General features: G+C 55.8%; 1 protein-coding gene across 2 annotated transcripts in view; it reads left to right on the top strand.

Annotated features, from left to right (window-relative positions):
- The window catches only part of LDLRAP1 (low density lipoprotein receptor adaptor protein 1), a 36,853-nt gene extending 18,096 nt beyond the window's left edge, over nt 1–18,757 (top strand). For both annotated transcript variants that reach the window (XM_051988213.1, XM_051988214.1), the window contains exons 4-9: nt 4,912–5,026; nt 12,594–12,666; nt 12,782–12,862; nt 13,938–14,068; nt 14,946–14,980; nt 17,640–18,757. In XM_051988213.1, the coding sequence (XP_051844173.1) occupies nt 4,912–5,026; nt 12,594–12,666; nt 12,782–12,862; nt 13,938–14,068; nt 14,946–14,980; nt 17,640–17,784 (580 nt within the window). In that variant the 3' untranslated portion in view covers nt 17,785–18,757. The remainder of the gene's footprint in view (nt 1–4,911; nt 5,027–12,593; nt 12,667–12,781; nt 12,863–13,937; nt 14,069–14,945; nt 14,981–17,639) is intronic.
- The last annotated feature ends 203 nt before the right edge of the window (nt 18,758–18,960 follow it).

The following is an 18,960-nucleotide window of genomic DNA, read 5'->3' as shown; positions in this document are numbered from 1 at the left end:
GTATTGAAACAATATAACCTAATCTAGATATTTAACAGATTAGCAAGAAAAAGAGCCCAGGTTTGGGGGTCAGAAGGTCTGGCTTCAGATTCTACCTTTGTGTAGCAATACTTAGAAAACCATTTTATTGAAATACATTCTCAAAAAAAAAAATTTAATCACTTTTTTCTTTCTTTACTTTTTTTCTTCTGTTTTTTTTCATGATTTTTCTCCCAACGTAATTCATAAAAATTATGAATTTAATGTACATGTATAATCAGAAAAAATAAAATAAAAAAATTAAGAATGCCTAAAAAACCCCAAGTTCATGAACCTCAGGTTAAGAACCCTTGGAATAGATGATCTCTGAGATGACTTCCTTTCTTTTGAACTTTGTAGAAGCTTCTTGAAGGCAGGGATGCTTTATTACCCCCTTCTGACCAGCCCGGGGCCTAGAACATAGCAGCTGCTCCATAAGCATTTATTGCATTCTGCTGCCTCCAGCATTTTCTCCCCAGCAGTCCCGTGGCTTGGGGAGCGGGCCTGGCACAGAAAAGTGGAGGCCCCACTAGCAGCGTCCCCCCTGCCCCAGGTCCACGAGGTCCCCCTGCCATGGCCTTCCCCCAGTGCTATCTCGGGGGGGTGGGAGGGGGGGAGAGGGATGTCCTTGACCTGCCCAGGCTCTGTGAACTTGCTTTTCTGAACATTTTGGTCATTGGGCTTCACTGTCATTGGTTTTCTCTGTAGTTCTCTGTAGTAGTAGTGGGCTTGTTTTTATGCATCTGAATACATGAAGGCATCTATAGGCACAGCACGAAGGAGTCCTCTGCTGGGGGCCTCTCAGTCATGTGACTGGTGGCCAAGCTGCCAGTGATGAGCCTCTGAATGGAGTTAGGCTGGTCCTGTGATGGGGGCCGGAGTCTGGTCCTGCGAGGAAGGGGGCCGGAGCCTGACCCTGCAATGGGGGCTGGAGCCTGGTCCTGCAATGGGGGCCGGAGCCTGACCCTGCAATGGGGGCTGGAGCCTGGTCCTGCAATGGGGGCCGGAGCCTGGTCCTGCAATGGGGGCTGGAGCCTGGTCCTGCAATGGGGGCCGGAGCCTGGTCCTGCAATGGGGGCCGGAGCCTGACCCTGCAATGGGGGCTGGAATCTGGCCCTGCGGGGATGGGGGTCTGAACCTGGTCCTGCAATGGGGGCTGGAATCTGGCCCTGCGGGGATGGGGGTCTGAACCTGACCCTGCAATGGGGGTCGGAGCTGGTCCTGCAATGGGGGCTGGAGTCTGACCCTGTGAGGATGGGGGCCGGAGTCTGGTCCTGCGGGGATGGGGGCCGGAGTCTGACCCTGTGGGGATGGGGGTCGGAGTCTGACCCTGTGGGGATGGGGGCCGGGGATGGGGGCCGGAGTCTGGCCCAGCTGGGCTAGAGCCCAGAGCAGTTTGGGCTCTGTCAGTGCAGTCTTTGACAACATCCTTGCCGCACCAAGTTGTATATGGGACTTCTGCACTTAAGGCTCCCCCTCCCAGCCCTGGGAGCTGGAGAATGGGAGCTCTGTGCTGTCTGCTGTACCGATGAGGACAGAGGGAGGGGACCCCACCAGGGTCATGGGGGAGCAGAGGCGGAGCTCTGGCCAAGTGTCTTTCCCAAGTCTGTCCGAGCCAGGGGCTTCCTCGGGAAGGGCCTTGTTCTGCCTCAGACCGAGCGTGCGTGCCCTGGGTGTGCGTGTGTGTCTGCGGGGGGCTCTGGCCTAGCCGGGACTTCTGCCAGGACTGGGGCCGCAGGCTCCGTGGGTGCGGACCCCTTGGGGGGGGTATTTTGTTGTAGCCGCCTCGGGCGGTGAGGGCGGCCCTTGGGCTCTGGGGCTGCTGCCTTTGGGGCTCTGGGGCTGGGCATTAAAGGCCAGGCCCGCCCGCAGCCTGAGCAGAGTGCCCCGAGTCACCCGTCCTGCCTTGCTCGCGGCGCCCGCCAGCCCAGGAGGAGGCCCCGGGGAGACTTTGCTGGGGAGCCCCGCCCCTGGCTGTCCCCTTTCTGGGCTGCGGCCGGGGGAGCCGGGCCACCTTCCCGCAGTGGGGCTGATCGGGGCCTGAGCCCGTAGTGCCCTCAGCTGTGAGGGGGAAGGGCTCGAGCTGGGAGGACTCCCCAGTCTGGCTGGTTCAGCCCCTCTGTGTCACAGATGAGGGAACTGAGGCCCAGCCACCGGAGGGGAAGTGACTTAGGCAGGCCCCGGCGACGCCTGCCCTGCCCTCTGCTGCTGACCCTCGGGGCCGCCCAGCCGCTCTGCCCTTCCCCCGCTGCTCCTCCCTTCGGGGCTGTTGTCATTGCCCCCTTGGAGCCCGTGTCGGGGGAGGGTGAGAGGGTTCTCTCCCCAGAGAACACTCGGGCCTGTGCCCCTGGTGGGGACCGGAACCCTGGCAGGTAACGGGGCAAGCAGGGCCCCGAAGCAGAAGGTGCTGGGTTTGGAGGCAGAGGGGCCTGGGCTCGCCACCACCTGCTACTTCCTCTTCCTTCCACCTGACCACAGGGCAGGTGCAGCTGGGTCTGGCCCTTGAGTTCCTCAGGCATCTGGGCCTCCAGCCCCTCGCCCTCTCCTCCCAGCCCTAGAGCCGAGACTGTGGGAAGGAGGGTCTCTGCTGCATCTCCGGCCTCAGGGCGGCCTGCTGCATGTCCTCCCGCCCAGGGGCCCATGCCCCTCGCTGAGCCTGCTCGCAGGGCGCAGGGAGGATGTGGTGACTGCTCTGACCAAAGCTGCTGCTGGTCTAGAAGCCTCTTCTTGCTCACTTCTGTGACTTCACCATGACCCCATTTGGGGTTTTCTCAGCAGAGCTGCTAGAGGGGTTTGTTAGTAGGGGTGGAATCCTTGAGACCTGGAGGACAAGTCTTGTGTGACGAGACAGGAGGGCAAGATGGGGCAGGGGCTGAGCAGGGTGAGCCCGAGCCCAGGCTACTGGGGGAGGAAGCCAGAGGGAAGGTGGGAATAACTGCCCTGCTCTGTCAGCCTTCTCTCACAGCACACGTGCTCCAGCACACGAGATTGCAGGGGAAACTTGTCTTTTTTTTGCCAGTAACTTGGTGTGTAAACTTCAACAAGCCTCTTTTCCTCTGTGGTCCTCTTGGCTTATTCATCTGAGAATGAAAAATTGGTGTCCCTCCCAGCTCTGACCTCCCGGGTTCTAAGGGCCCTCCCAGCTCTGACCTCCCGGGTTCTAAGGGTTCTCTCAGCTCTGACCTCCCGGGTTCTAAGGGCTCTCCCAGCTCTGACCTCCTGAGTTCTAAGGGCCCTCCCAGCTCTGACCTCCTGGGTTCTAAGGGCCCTCCCACCTCTGACCTCCTGGGTTCTAAGGGCCCTCCCAGCTCTGACATTCTGGGTTCTAAGGGCCCTCCCAGCTCTGACCTCCTGGGTTCTAAGGGCTCTCCCAGCTCTGACCTCCTGAGTTCTAAGGGCCCTCCCAGCTCTGACCTCCTGGGTTCTAAGGGCCCTCCCAGCTCTGACCTCCTGAGTTCTAAGGGCCCTCCCAGCTCTGACCTCCTGGGTTCTAAGGCCCTCCCAGCTCTGACCTCCTGGGTTCTAAGGGCCCGCTCAGCTCTGACAGTGTCTTCCCTGACTCTCTGTGACTTAAATCTTCTCTTAATCATTGTTTATCAGGGACTTGCTCTGGGGCAGGTCATTCCTTGAGGCCATTTTCACAAAATGAAATATAATAACCTAGCTCCCATTTCTCTTGTAGCACATGAAGGCTCACAAAAGGACTTGCTCACCCCAGCCCTGCCAGGCAGGAAGGGCACTGATTATTCCCACTCTCCAGATGTAGAAGCAGGCAGATGGGAGTTCTGGGCCCAGTGGCTGGCCAAGGCCAGAGGGAAGGCTCCAAATCGGGTGTCCTGAGTCCAACTCTCTGCTTTGCAGCCTAGCTCCAGGCTCCTGCTCAGGGCTAAGGCCTTTAGGAGATGACGCATTCTGAGAGGGTCACTCTCTAAGAATCAGTAATAATACCAGTATTTGGCTTATAGAGTGCTTTAGGTTTGCAGAGCTCTTTATAGTTTGCAAGAATATTCATATTAACTAGAGGCTTTATTATTAAATGGAGAAATAAGGAATTGTACTGTACGACTCAGGGGTTCTGATGGGCAGCAGATGTGGAGGAGCGTGGGCTGCCTTTGCCATAGGCCCCATGGGAGCTGCAGCCCCTTTCTGGGACCACCTGAACTCTCCCAACCAGCATTTGTCCCCACGGTCGCCTGGGTGAGCTCTCCCACCTGCCTGGGCTGCTGCAGGCGCCCGCCTCAGCTTTGCCTCCTCGATTCCTCTCCCCACTTCCCACACTCTTCAGCACCGCGGACAGCCAGCCCGGCTTGCTTAGCCCAGATCGCATGACGTCACTTCTCTGATGGTCAGTGGCTCCCCATTGTCTGCCGAGTAAAGGTCAGACTTGGGGGCCGCTAACTGAGGTTTTCCTTTCCCAGTCCTTTCTGTGGGAGGTGTGGGGGTGTGGGAGGGCTGGCAGTAGGTCTCTCCAGTCCCAGCTCTCAGTTCATCCACCTCTCCTGGTACCCCTGAAAGGAAGGTCTGTTGCTGTTCTGCCTGCTAAAGCCCCCCTAGCTCTGGTATCCCCTAAGTCAGTAACCACAGCTCATCTCTCTCTAATCCTCTGGGTTACCAAGTGCCTTCTTCACAGCTCTGCCGCCAGGCAGGCGGGTCTCTTGTGGCAGAAACGGAAGTCACAGCAGTGTGCTGAATATTGTACGTGACCCTGCTTGGTGGCAGAGGGATGGATCATATGACCTCAGTCTCCCAGCCTTGGCACCCTAAGTTGGCCCAGAGAGCCGAAGTGGCAAAGTCCAGCCAGCTTGTTTCCCGGGGGGGATGCGCGCCTGCCCGAGGGAGGGTCTGGGCTTGGCAGGGCACCGTCTCCTAACCCTCTGCCCTCCCCACCTCCAGGATCTCCTACTGCACTGCAGACAAGATGCACGACAAGGTTTTCGCGTACATTGCCCAGAACCAGCAGAGCGAGAGTCTGGAGTGCCACGCATTTCTCTGCTCCAAGCGGAAAATGGTTAGTGGGTAGCCCCGGGCCCTGGGGGGGTGAGCCCCTTGAGGTGTTGGGGGGAGGGGAGAAGAGCCTGAGTTGGGAGCCCCTTGTTGTAGGCCTGCCCCTCCCTCCACTCAGCTCCATGACTTATTTCTGCCCTGGGTTCCCTGGGGCATCATTTCGTTTCCCCTCTATGACAGGCAGTGTTTATCCTCAGGGAGACCCAGGCTGGAGGGGACACAGAAGACTGCCCTCAGGGGTCAGTCCCCTGGTTTGAGCATGAGGGCGTAGGCCCGGGGAAAGGGAGAGAGAACCTGGATGGGAAAGTCTCTTAGCACTCAGAATGCCACTGGGCACAGAGCCAGGAAGTCACAGAACAGGACTGGGTCCGGGCGAAATCAGAGCCGGGGTCGGCCAGGGAGACATCTCCCAGCTCCCCAGCTACGTACGGTCTCTGCCTGTGGGATGGCACCTCTCCCCACCCTGTTTTTGCTAAGTCTGTTCTGAGTCCTGTAAGTGTCAGAGCTGGAGCCACAGAACCCAGGATGTCAGGGCTGGGAGGGCCCTTTTGCTGCTCCTATTTGCTAAGTAGCCGATGTCCAAGGGACACTATGATTCCCTGGCAGGATCAGCATTGTGGGGTCAGAAGAGGCGATACCCCCGTCTCCTCCTCTGGAAAGAGGAATGATTATGAGCCTAGAACCCTTAGTCAGGGAGGGTGCTGAGGGTGAATCACCCTAGCGGCAGCGTCCAGGCCGGTCAGCAGACAGGGCCATCTCTGGGCTGGCAAGAGAAAGCGGGGCCTTGTGAAAGTGATTGGTCCGAAGCACTGCCTGGAGTCCAAGTTAGGAGCTGGACTTGGAGCTTGCTGCTTTTGTCACTGAGACCCTTCCCAAGGTGGGGCCACTGAGAGTGGGACTTCTGGGAAGAGAGAATCGTGTGTCTTGGTGAGAGCTTTGTCCTGCAAAACGGGACACGGGTTTCAAAAATGCTTCATGGTTATTTTGGGGAAGAAAAATAAACCCGCTTTCTTGTCCTGCTCTTAAGTTTTCTCTGCTCTGTCCCACCTGCCCTCTGAGGGGCTCCTAATCCCTTTCCTCCTCTTGGGGACCAGAATTGCAGTTCATTAATACGCTTCTACCCCAAAAGGACTCTGGCCAAATTAAGTGGGGCAGTGACTATAGTTTGGAATCAAAAGACCTGAGTTAAAATTTCAGACATTAGCTGGGAGATTCTGCCCAGGCCAAACTCCTAGCTTCTTTCAGCCTCACTTTCTTCTTCTGGAAAATGGGAACAACAACTTCAGTCATTTCAGGATTTTGAGGCTCAAATACATAAATCTTTTTTAAGGGCTTTGTAAACCTTATAGCCTTATAGAAATGTTAGCTTTTGTTATCATTGGCTTATTTTGGAAAATGTTGATTTGGTTCAAACCTTCACTTTTTGTACCTAAGTTCTTTGATGTTGCGGATTCTTATTTTTGAATTTATATCTCCAGTATCTGGCATCTAGTAGGTACTTAATAAGTGTGTATGAGACATAGGAGCTTAATAAATGTGCAGAGTTTCATTCTTCAGAAGATAAGGACATTATGATACAATGAGGAGAGCACAAGACTCGGAGTCTGAAAGATTGAAGTTGATCCATGTTCTTGCTGACTCTGGGGCCCCAGGCCTCCCATAGTTTGCTCACCTGTGAAATGGGTGTGATGATCCCAGACTTGTGAGGAGGCTCAGATCTTTAAATCACGAGATCTCAGACTTGGATGTGCCTTGGACCTTTGGGACAGTCTTATGAGAGTTCCAGCCTCTTCTTGAAGCAATGTTTTTTTTTTTTTTTTTTTTTTTTTAAATCATACATAACTGACCAAAATGCTGTACATTTCTGTTCGCGGTTAGTGAAAATTAAAGGTGTTAGATTTTTCCTCATTCAAGCTCATGGATCCAGGAAGATGATCCATGGAAGCCTAAAATGGGTTAGTATTTTGGAACTCAAACGAGTTGTTGGGTAAAGAAGCTTTGGGGGCTCTCTCCCTGAGAGCTCACTGAGGAGACTGAGGCCCCTGGGGGAGCAGTCCCAGGCAGACCCCTGCTTCCCCTTCTAGCACTTTCTGCATCATTTTGGGCAGTCTCTATCTTTCTCTCTCTCTCTCTGTCTCTCTCTGTCTCTGTCTATCTCTCTGTCTCTCTGTCTATCTCTCTGTCTCTGTCTCTGTCTCTGTCTCTCTCTGTCTCTGTCTCTGTCTCTCTCTCTCTCTCTGTCTCTGTCTCTGTCTCTCTCTGTTTCTCTCTCTCTGTCTCTGTCTCTCTGTCTCTATCTTTCTCTCTCTGTCTCTGTTTCTCTCTCTCTCTCTGTCTCTCTGTCTATCTCTCTGTCTCTCTCTGTCTCTCTCTGTCTCTCTCTCTCTTTTTCCTCTCTCTCTGTCTCTGTCTCTCTCTGTCTCTGTCTCTATCTCTCTGTCTCTGTCTCTGTCTCTCTGTCTCTGTCTCTGTCTCTCTCTCTCTGTCTCTGTCTCTCTCTCTCTCTGTTTCTCTCTGTCTCTGTCTCTCTCTGTCTCTATCTTTCTCTGTCTCTGCTCCGCCCTCCTCTCTGACAGTGCCCAGTTGGGCTCTTGGCAATCTCTCATGGTTCTGAACCGAGCTGAGTCACCAGGAGCCACTAGCTCAGCTTCTGAGATTCTGCTGGCTCAGATGTAAAAACACCGGCTCATTCATCCCCTTTGTCACCCTCGGCCTGTCACCCGCAGCTGGCCAGGCTTGGGGTCTGGGGGCTGGTTGCAGGTGGGAGGGGATAAGGACTGAGGGAGAAGAGGGAGGCTGCAGGGGCAGGTTTCCCAGAAGTTCTCCTTTGGGGGTGGGAGAGTTTGTAAGGAGTAAGAAAAAGGCAAGGACTGACCTGTAAATAGCCAGAGTGTGTCAGGCACTGGACTCGGGCTACAGAGAAAGGCAAAAACCATTCCTGCCCTCAGGGAGCTAATCGTTTGTTGGGGGATGGGCTGGCAGGAATAGGTCCTTCCCAAGAGATGGGGGCCCATGGGAGATGAGGGCAGAAAGAAATCAGCCCAACCAGTGGGAGCATTGGTGGCTGGGCCCTGGCCAAGGGGCCTGCCGGAGCACTTGGGCCCTGCATGGTTTCTTCTTCAACTCCTCTGAATTGTTTTACCCTTTGATTCAATTTGTGTGTTTCCAGGATCCCCCCCTTTTGGCTTTCCTCTTCCTCCCTCAGCCCTTTGGCCTTTTTGTTGATTCTGCACTTGAAGGACTTTCCAAGTTGGATCAGATCTGGGAAACCTCCTGCTCCCTCCCCTCTCTCAGGGCAGCCTGGGAGCCTCTCCCCTGCTGGGCCCAGCTTTCTTGTTCCAGATATCTTTTAAAAAAGCTCTGTATGGCTTGGGTTTTTGTCTTCTAAGTAAGACCTTCGCTCTCTTAGCTTCTTTGGATGAGCAGAAAAGTAAATCATAGATTTTCATAGGCAGAAGAGCCCTTAGAACCCAGGAGGTCTGAGCTAGGAGGGTCCTTAGAACTCAGGAGGTCAGAGCTGGGAGGGCCCTTAGAACCTGGGATGTCAGAACTGGGAGGGTCCTTAGAACCCAGGAGGTCAGAGCTGGGAGGGCCCTTAGAACCCAGGAGGTCAGAGCTGGGAGGGCCCTTAGAACCCAGGATGTCAGAGCTGGGAGGGCCCTTAGAACCCAGGAGGTCAGAGCCAGGAGGGCCCTTAGAACCCGGGATGTCAGAGCTGGCAGCTTCTTTGTGTCTCCCAAGAGAACAGGGAATCTGCTGTGGGCCCTGCAGACAAACATGTGTGAAGCTGCCCATGTCCTTTGGAGATGAAGCTCGCACGCCGAGGCCTCCCCGGCACAGAGCGGCTCCTGTTCATGTTCTGCTGAGATAAGGATCTCTGCAAAATAAAATCGGACCGAGTCTGGTCAGGAGAGATCCTGCCATAGCACCAGGCTTGTGTCTTCTCAGCTGAAGGGAAGGAGAGACATATGCGTGTATATATGTACATATATGTGTGGGGGGGGTGTTTCCTGGAGGGCCCCTCCCCGTGCCCTTCACCAGACGCTCCGTGTGCATGGCAATGCCTTTTGCACCGAAGGCAGGGACCGCTGTTGTCCTTCCTTTCCCAGGCCCAGCACTGCAGCTTGCAGACAGTAGGTGCTTTATAAATGCTTGTCCAATCTCGTAACTTCCCTCCCACTCTCGGGGCAGCCCCTTCAGGCTCTTACCCTTTTGGCTTTGAGTTCTAAGTTCTCCTTCCTGACCCCAGACAATTGAAACTAAAGGTGCCCGGGGTCCCCTCCCCCTTTTAAGGGTCCTTGAAGCAGAGGCCGGAGACCCAAGTACAAATCTCGCTTTGCCTTTTACTGCATGACCCTGGGGGGACGATCGGCCTCCACTCGGGGCCTTCCTTTGGTTCTTAAGAACATGAAGAGCTTGCATGAGGTGACCTCTAGGCCCCAGCTGGGGCTGGCCTCCTTACTGATTTTTGGGAGGAAAGGACAGGAGGCTGTCCTCTCAAGGCCATGGCTCTGTCTGGGCCCGCCTTCTGTGCGGAAGGATCTCTGGGAAAAAGTACCTAGACCTGGGCAGAAAGTCTCAGACTACCTCCCCGCCCCCTTCTCGCAGAAAGTGGGGGCAGAGTCAGTTCAGACATCCATCTTCCCTCCTCTCCCTTCCCCTCCCGAACCTTCCCTCCGTTCCCCAAGGTCCATTCCCCAAAACAACATGATTTAATTGAGATATGAATTGTCGCCTATTGCCTTTTTTTTAAAAAAAGAAATAAAAGTGGGTTTTTTTTTTGTTTTGTTTTTAACATTGAAAATCCCCCAACACGCTGAGTGATTTGTGCCAATTAAACTTCATGAAGTATAAAATCTCATTTGAATGTCTCTGGCATTTACATTTTTGATGGAAATGCGAACACTTTATGGCAAAACTTAAATATGGTAATTAAGTATGAAACTCTTCACAGCTGTTTACAATTTAAGCTGTCACGTTGGAATCAAGTTTAATAGACCCAGTTACCATTGAGAATTGGCCATGAACTAAAAATATGGACTAATTATATACCAGAGTCAGACAGCCCTAGATCTTGGCAAGACTTGGGTGCCCGATGCTGGATTCTGTGCCCTGACCCCTCCCGGGAAACCAAGGGTGGGTGAGGGCTTCGGGTCAGTTTTGTATCATCTGTAGCTTCATTTATAACTATCCCCAGTTAGTTTCTGCCGAAGGCTCGGATGTCCTCACAGCATGTACACGGCTAACAATGAATGTTGATGTTACAAGGGACATCAAGACATAGAAATATCAGCTCTGGAACCTAGAAGGTCAGTGCTGAAAGAGCCTTTAGAACATAGGGTAGGAAAACTAAAAGCGACTTTAGAACAGCTCCATTAGGCTCCGTCAGGCTGGGCCATACACGGAAAAAGAAAAGGAACCTTTGGGGGAAAAGTGTGGGCACCTTGTCTACCAAGCTGATAGGGTGGGCAAGCCTGCAGGGAACTTATGAGCCTATGATGAGTGGGGAGGGCTGGGAGGGCCCTTAGAACCCAGGAGGTCAGAGCTGGGAGGGCCCTTAGAACCCAGGAGGTCAGAGCTGGGAGGCCTCTTAGAACCTAGGAGGGCTCTAGAACCCAGGAGATCAGAGTTGCAGGTCCCTTGCCCCACCATGCTGTTCCAGTTACAAGGGGGCCCTGCTCAAGCTAAGGCCCAGAGGCCGCGTTGGGCTGCAGGTGGCTCTCTCGGGTCTCCAGGCTCTGGTGATTCTGGCCCTTTTGAGTTTAGAAGAAAAGCTCCAGTTTCCTTTCTCATGGAGCTGGGGCCTGCGCTGCCTCCTTAGGGCTCCCGGGTCCTTTCTGAAGTCTGGCTGTGTCCGAGTCATCCTGAGGAAAGGTCACCCCTCAGGGGGCTGAGCTAATGCTCTCCTGCTCCCCCCGGGGCCCTGGGCCTAGCTGGGCCTGCCAGCATCTGGGCCGGGTCTGGTGGTAAATGCCCCCCCCGGCTGCTGCTGAGTCACTGGTGTGTGGCCCTTGTCGCATGGTTTGGCCCCTCATGGAGCTCTCCCTCCGCACCCCCCCCCCAGCAGGGCCCTTCTCGGCAAACCCCAGGGGAGGAGGCCTGGGGGGGGGGGGCTGCGTAATCCCCAGGAAGCCTGCAGAGACCAGAGTCTCCTTGCACAGGGAAGTAGTTCAGGAAGGGGAGGAGGGACAAGGCTCCTGTCCGCCGGGTTCTTGCTTCTCTCGTTTTGCAAAGTTCTCTTGTTGGTTTCTCCCAGTCTCCCCAATCCCTGACAGGGGCTGCCAGTTTCTGCCTCAGCCAGAAGATTAAAAAAAAAGATCCCTGCGCCTCAGTGGGCTGCAAGCTCACCGTGAGTCAGCATGCGTCCACGAGGGGCCCAGGATCTGCACAAGGGGCTGATCGCGCCCCGTGCCTCCCTCAGAATCAGACCACAGCCTCCCCTTGGGGTCCTTTCTGGGGGCCACTGTCAGGAAGAGTGTTCATAAGTTGAGCTTATCTGGGGAGGGGCATTGGAGAATATCTGGGGTGGGGACAAAAAGGCCTGTCATACTCTGTGAAGATAGGTTGGGCTGATTTAGGCAGCAGTCTTGGGAGGGAGAGCTGAGGAGAGAGAGCCGCAAGGAAGGAGACAAGCATTTATTAAGCACCTACTACATGCCAGGCCCAGTGTTAGACATTTTACAAATAACATCTCATTTGATTCTCACAACCGCCCTTGGGAAGGAGGTGCTGTTATTATCCCCATTTTACAGATGAGGAAACTGAGGCTGATGAGCGCGATTTGCTCAGTCTGATAGCTAGTAAGTGCCTGGTTTTTCCCGTCCGAGCCCAGCCCGCCACGCTGCTTCTCAGAAGGGGTGCTGATGGCTTTCTCCTGTTTGGAGGATTGTCACATGGGAGAAAGGGGCTGGCTTATTTGGCGTAGCCGCAGAGGGCAGGGCGCGGAATGCCGGGTGAGAGTGCAGGAAGGGGATTTCAGAGGGGCCCGGCTTGGGATAGGCAGGGCTGACCCCAAATGGGGTGGGGGAGCTGGTGAATTCCCATCCCGGGAGCCCTTCAAGGAAAGGCTGTGCAGCCATTCTTACAGTTCGTTTTTTTTTTTTTTTTTTTTGCTCGATTATTTATTCATTTGACTTTATTTTGTTTGTTCATTCATCTGTTCACTTATTTATTTCTTTATTATTCAGTTAGCATAATAATCTACCTGTTTGAGAATGTCTACCCCATTCAGCATCCGTAGGCTACCACCTCTGCTGACAGGCCGGAGGCCCGCCTCCGCACTAACCCTTGACCTTGGTTCTGAAGCTTTTCTTTGGGAGCGTTTGGTGGCAGGGTTCTGGAGCAGCCCGCGTGCCGGAGCCGGCTGTGACGCCGGACCCCGGGCCCTTCCCTCGTGGCAGTCGGTCAGGGGTCTGCAGAGGGATGGGGGGGGGGCTCCCTCGGCGCGAGCTTCCCTTTGCCAGACCCCGGTCCCCCATCCCTTTTCATGCGGTAATCCGGCGCGTTGCTCAAGCCTGTCTTGGGGCCTCATCCGGCTGAGGGCCCGGCTCCTTCCTCTTCCTCCCTTGCAGGCGCAGGCGGTGACCCTCACGGTGGCCCAGGCCTTCAAAGTCGCCTTTGAGCTTTGGCAGGTGTCCAAAGAAGGTGAGTCCTGCCTGGGGCCGGGGGGGGGGGCAGCCCTTGTCTGCTCAGCTCCCGAAGCAGCGCCCCCCGCCCCCGGGCCCCCCCAGACCCCAACCTCTGTTCCACGTGCTTGCAGAGAAGGAGAAGCGGGAGAAAGCAAACTTAGAAGAAGTTGCCTGTGGGGCTCGGCTGGATGGTTCCCCTTCCCTGAAAGGCCGTGAGTCTTTGGGCTTGGGCAGGGCGGGATAGGGCAGGTGGGGGCTCCTGGAGAGCTCTGCCCCCCCCACCCCGTGCAGAGTCCTGGGTGCAAACAGCTCTTGTCCGTGAAATACTGATGGGCTCTGTGACCCAAGACCGGTCACTCCACAAATCACTGACCTGCATCTTCCTCTTCTCTGAAATGGGTACAACCAGCGCGCATTTGTTCAGCCCCCTGCATGCCGGGCCCCCGCTAAGTGGGGATCATGGGAATGGGAATGGATTTCTAGTACGTTCCTCCCAGGGTATCATGCGGGTCGGATGAGATCTGGTGTGCCGAGTTCCCGTGAAGGACGGAACAGATGGAACAAACTATTCATTTCTCTCTCATTTTCATTAATGACACGACTTTAAAACCAAGGACAGAAATGGAGCTGAAAGGGGCTTCGTGAGGCTCCCCTCAGGCTGGGCCCAGACACAAGCGGGGAAGAGAAAAAGGGGAACCTTTGGGGGAAGTGTGGGTGCCTCGTCTGCCAGGCTGGGGGGGGGGCTGGGGCAGGCTGGAGGAAACTGGGGAGCCCATTATCAGCACTGGGAGGGCCCTTAGAACCCAGGAGGTCAGAGCTGGGAGGGCCCTTAGAACCCAGGAGGTCAGAGCTGGGAGGGCCCTTAGAACCCAGGAGGTCAGAGCTGGGAGGGCCCTTAGAACCCAGGATGTCAGGGCTGGGAGGGCCCGTAGAACCCGGGAGGTCAGAGCCGGGAGGGCCCTTAGAACCCGGGAGGTCAGAGCCGGGAGGGCCCTTAGAACCCAGGAGGTCAGAGCCGGGAGGGCCCTTAGAACCCGGGAGGTCAGAGCTGGGAGGGCCCTTAGAACCCAGGAGGTCAGAGCTGGGAGGGCCCGTAGAACCTGGGAGGTCTGTAAGGAGGCAGCCTTTATGGAGGACTCCCAGGCTCCTTTCCAGCTCTGGTTTCATGCCCTGCCCTGTTGTAAGCTGACTGGTTGGTGACGGAGGCCATTGCTCTCCCAGCACCCCAGGGCCAGCTGAGGAGGGGTTTGTCTGTCTCATGTTTGTGCTTTGGGCTCTCCTCTGTAGCAATCACCACTGGAAACCTGCTGGACCTGGAGGAGACGGCCAAGGCCCCCCTGTCCACTGTGAGTGCCAATGCCGCCAACTTGGATGAGGTGGGGAGGCCTGAACCGCTGGCCAATAACAACGTGGTCTGGGTGAGTCCCCACGTGGGAGGCTGAGGGGGAGGGGCTGGCATGGCCCTCCATCCCGCCCACCTTGCCCGCTCAGTCTGACCCCCCTGAGGCCCTTGCTGTGTGCTGTGAACGGCTTCAGTGCCAGCTCGGAAGGCTTTGCAGGGGCCCTCCTTGGGGACAGGGAGGGGAAGCGCGTGAAAGAGTTCGTTTTTCATGGGACTGGTCTCGGAGACCCAGCTGTGCCCCCACGAAGCTGCCCCCCCCCACACCTGCGACAGCTCGCTGGGATCTGGGTGTGGCCAGCCCTGGCTGGGGTCACAGCCCTCGTCCCGGGCCCAGACGTGGGAAGCTGACCTTCCGATTGCCTAGACCCTCCTTCCCGTGGCCAGGGTGGGGACTAGGAGCACGGAGGCCCAAGGCGGTGTGTGAGGGACCGGGGAAGCCTGGCTTTCGGATCCGGCCCTTCCCTGACTCGCTGTGTAACCCTGGACAGCGCCCTCCTTCCTCCCAGCCTCAGTCTCTTCATCTGTAGAAGGGGTATTTCTAGAAAACCTACTTTACAGGTGAGAATCACTCAAGATAATTATGTGCAACTCCTTAAGAAGAAATGAAAGGCCTGGAATCGCAGTGACATTTTTGACAAGAACCCAGATATTTCATAAGAAGCACAGAGTTACAGCTAGAAGGTCCTCATTTTACAGATGGGGAAATTGAGGTCAGAGTCCCCTCTGACTCGGCCATAGGCAGGAAGCTGCCATCATCAGCCCCACGTGCCCGGCTAAGGTGGATTTGGGAATCTCCTCAGCCCGTCTCCCCGCCCTCCTCCTGCCGGAGAGTGTGAGGGAGATAGTGGCGGGCAGAGGACGGCTCCTAATGCTGACCCTTTGTTTTCTCTTAGGAGCTTGATGATGGCCTTGACGAAGCCTTCTCGAGGTAACTGAATCGGCGCGGCCGTATCAGGAGAGGCGGGAGTGGTGGGAGTCTGGGGGAAGCTACAGGCCTCTTGGGGGACGATGGAGAGGCCTCCCCTAGACTCACGGGCAAAGAGAGAGAGACCAACAGAGAAAATCAGAACCTGCCCCTGTGAATCCAGAAAGGGGAGAAGAGGGAAGGGGGAGAGAGGGAAAGCAAAAGATGGAAAAAAAGAGGAGGGAGAGAAAGAAAAAAGGAGAAAAAAGACAGGAGGGAGAGAGAAAGAGAGAAGGGGAGGAAGGGAGGAAAAGAAAAGAGGAAGGGACAGAGAGGAAAGAGCAGGGAGGGAGAAAGAGCAAGAATAAGAGCAGGGGGAAGGGGAAAAGGGAGAGAAAGAAGAAAGCAGGGAGGGAGGGAGAGATAGAAAAAAGAAAAGGGGAGGGGGGAGAAAAAAGAGAAGGGGGAGAGAGGGAGGAAGAAGTTACCTGGCCCCTTCGGAGAAGGGCGCCCTGGCTAGGGCCGGGGGTGAGGAGGGGTCCCTGGCTGACCTCCGCCCAGTTCTCTGGCCCCGCCTGTCCTCCCTTGGCTAGCGCCATGTTGCTCAGTCTTGGCCTCTGTCGTTGACAGGCAGCTTGGGGCCGTGGAAGCCCCCTCCCCTTCCCCACTGTCTCCACTAGTAGGAAGGGGGGGCACCAGCCCTTCTTTATTCTTGGCTTCCCAGACTCTTGCTTTTTAATTGTCTATTTTTTGTCGCCATCTGGGCTTTATGCCCCGGCTTCCAAATGGAGCCCTCCTCCCTGCTCCTTGGGACGCACCGGCCCCACCTTGGAACAACCAGAGAGGGAGAAAGGCCCTTGGGCCGGCCTGAGCGGCAGCGTGTAGGCTTCCTCAGCCGCGGCCCCCCACCCTGTTGTGGGGGGGGTGCTGCCCACCTCCCTCTTCCTTGGGGACGCAGACTGTCATTCTGCCCCTTTGGGGCTGCTTCGGACATTTCCATTCTCGCGTTCACGCTCTTTTTAAAAATAGAAGTTGTTGACATCTTTTGTTTATAACTTAACCCAGATTTCCCCCGGCAGCCCTGCTGTCCCCTCCCCACAGAGCCATTGCTGGGAATAGAGTTTTTTTTTTTTTTTTTTAAAGAAGAAAAAAAGAAAGGAGAGGGGAAAACCATAGCCCATCAATGGCTGGAGAAAATCTGCCGCGTCTGCCCTGCTCAGCGTGCCCCCCGCCAAGGAGCAGGGGACGTGGGGCAGCCTCTGTGGGAGCCCGAGGGGTCCTTGCCATTTCACAATGTTTGGTTTTGTGGTTCTGAGTTGACTTCTTCTGTCTCCTCGGATGTGGTGTTCGCCTCTTTCGGGCTCCTTCGCCTTTCCTCCCTTGCTTCATATTGAGCCAAGTCATTATTTTCTTGCAAAAGGGAGGAAGAAAGGAGGGCGGGAGGGAAGGGAGGAAGCGATGGAGGGAGGGAGGAAAAAGAAAGAAGGAAGGAAGGGAGAGAAAGGGAAGGAGGGAGGGAAAGAAAAGGAGGGAGGAAGGGGGAGAGCGAGGGAGGGAGAAGAAAAAAGGAAGAAGGGGGAGAGAGAGAGATTCCATTTCCCTCCCATTCACAGGCCATCCCCCAGTCAGCAGCTGTTTATTTTTCTCTCTTTTTTCCTCAGTTCATAGCTTACCTATGAGATTGCCAGTTAGAGGTGGTCCATTTTACAGATGAGGAAACTGAAGTAAAGCGGGGTGCCCAGAGAGTAATTACTGAGCCCTGCCACTCAAACCCAGGGCCCAAGGAGAGGCTGGCCCAAGAGACAGCTGACTTCTTTCTTTCCTTTGGTCTTGACACGGCTGAGTGGGAAGCCCCAGTCGTTAGAATCTGCTTCTTCATCTTGCCTCGATGGATCTGGCTCTCCTCAGCCTTCCTGCCCCCGACCTCCCCTCTAAATTCCTGCTCCTACTCAGGGCCTTGTAACCCAAGTCTTCTCAGAGAAATGTTCTAACGGCCAGGAAGTAGGGAACGAGCCCTGGCCCGGGAGGCAGGAGGTGGGGTTTTGTTACCCAGCTCGGCTCCTCGCTAACCATTGGGATCTTGGGCAGTTTTCTCATCTCTGAAGCGAGTAAGCTGGAGGAAATTTTGAAAAAATGTTTTTAGATTAACAAGCATTTGTTTTCTCTCCCTCCTACTTTCTCTATCAAAAAAAAAGAAGGGAAGAAGGAAAGGAAGGAAAGAAGGAAGGAACTGAGGAAAGGAGGGAGCAAAGAGGGAAGGAAGAAAGGGAAGGAAGGAAAGAAAGAAGGAAGGAAGAAAAGAAGGGAGAAAGGAAGAAGGGAAAAAAGAAAGAAAATTTTTTGTAACATGTAGAATCAAGCAAAACAAATTTTCAGACCAGTTTCTGTCACTGGTGCCCTTGGCAGTCTTGGGGAAGCCTTTGGACCTTTTCTCAGAAAGATGTTTTTAAGTACGTACGATAAAACACACAGGAATCAACGGAGAAGTGTCCGGACCCCCTAGTGGAGAAGGTCCCTCCGCCCCGACCCTCTGTTGTGGGCCAGAGGCGCCCGGCCGGCGGCAGGCAGAGCGCCGTTCACAGCCAGGCAGGGGCAGGGCTCAGTCTGCGTCCCGGGCCCTGTTCCTCTCCCGCTCCTCCGGGCCCGGCCCCCCTTCTCACGCCGCTCTCTTGCCCTCTTCCAGGCTGGCCCAGTCACGGACGAATCCCCAGGTGCTGGACATCGGGCTCACGGCCCAGGACATCCAGTACGCCCAGTGCCTCTCCCCGGTGGACTGGGACAAGCCGGACTTGGGCGCCTCTGAGCAGGACGACCTCTTCGGCTTCTGAGGCGGGCCGGCGGCCCGGCAACCACTACAACGGACCAAAGTCATCTCGGGGAGGGCCGCGGCGCCCCCTCCTGGCACGCGGGCAGCCCCCGGGCCCTGCCAGCCACTAGACCAAAGGCGTTATTAATGCAGCTTTGTTTTCCTCCTGCCTTTTTCTTTACAAACTATAGGATGCTTCAAGCCTATTTATTCATTGGACTCCATGCAGCCCCAAGCCTTGTGGAGCGCCCCCTGCTGTGTAACGGGCCCAGTGTTATAACCTGCCTTTTGGCCCCTCGGGGGGTGGGGGGTGGGCGTCAGCCTCTCTCTCACCTCTTCTCTCCCTGCAGAGCCAGGCCCTTCCTTCCCCAGAGCGCCACCTTGGGGTCTCCTCTGTGCCCCTCGGGGGGTGGGGGGCAGGCGTCAGCCTCTCTTACCTCTTCTCTCCCTGCAGAGCCAGGCCCTTCCTTCCCCAGAGCGCCACCTTGGGGTCTCCTCCGTGCCCCTGGGGGGGGGGGAGCTGGGGCAGGGTGCTGCCGTGCAGAGCCCGGGGAGGAGCCCCCCTCACCAAAGACTGAACAGCTTTGCACTTTAGAAAATGAACCCAAAGCCGGGGCTGATAAGGTGAAAGGGAGGGGCTGAGTCTGCAGGTAGCTTTTGTCTTCATCCCTGGGGGCCTGGCTGATCGGAACTCAGAACTTGTGGGGGGGGGAGCCCCAGGCCTTTCCCCTTGCTGGGACTCAGCTTCCCCATCACACAAGGGGACTTCCAGCTTCTGCCTTACTAAATATTAACTGGCCTCCGACCTCTGCCGTGCCGTCCCGTCACATTGATGAGGCTTGTCCCAGGACTGGCTCCTGCGCCCGAACAGCAGCACTCGGGAGCCCGGAGCCCCTCTCGCCCCAGTTCTTTGTGGCAGGGAAGCCACGCCGGGGAGTTGGTTCCATCGGTCTTGGCCGGGTGCTCTGTCCTCCAATAAAAGAAAGCACACCAGGTTTGGGCTTTGGTTTCTGTCCGGCCCCGCGCCGTGGCTGCCCGAGAAGGAGACTGAGGAAGCCTCGGAGCCGGGCGCTTGTGCCCGAGACCTTGGCACTCCTGGCGGGGCACGAGCCCGCTGTGGGACGGTCTTGGGAGGAGCCTGTCGTGACCCTGGTCGGCTGAAATGGAAAGTTTATGAAATTTGTCATTTGGCTTTGAA

This window comes from Antechinus flavipes, chromosome 3, assembly GCF_016432865.1.
Source record: "Antechinus flavipes isolate AdamAnt ecotype Samford, QLD, Australia chromosome 3, AdamAnt_v2, whole genome shotgun sequence".
Classification (NCBI taxonomy): Eukaryota; Metazoa; Chordata; class Mammalia; order Dasyuromorphia; family Dasyuridae; genus Antechinus; species Antechinus flavipes.
The sequence above is the reverse complement of the archived record's forward strand: the minus strand, read 5'-3'. Positions and strand labels throughout refer to the sequence as shown.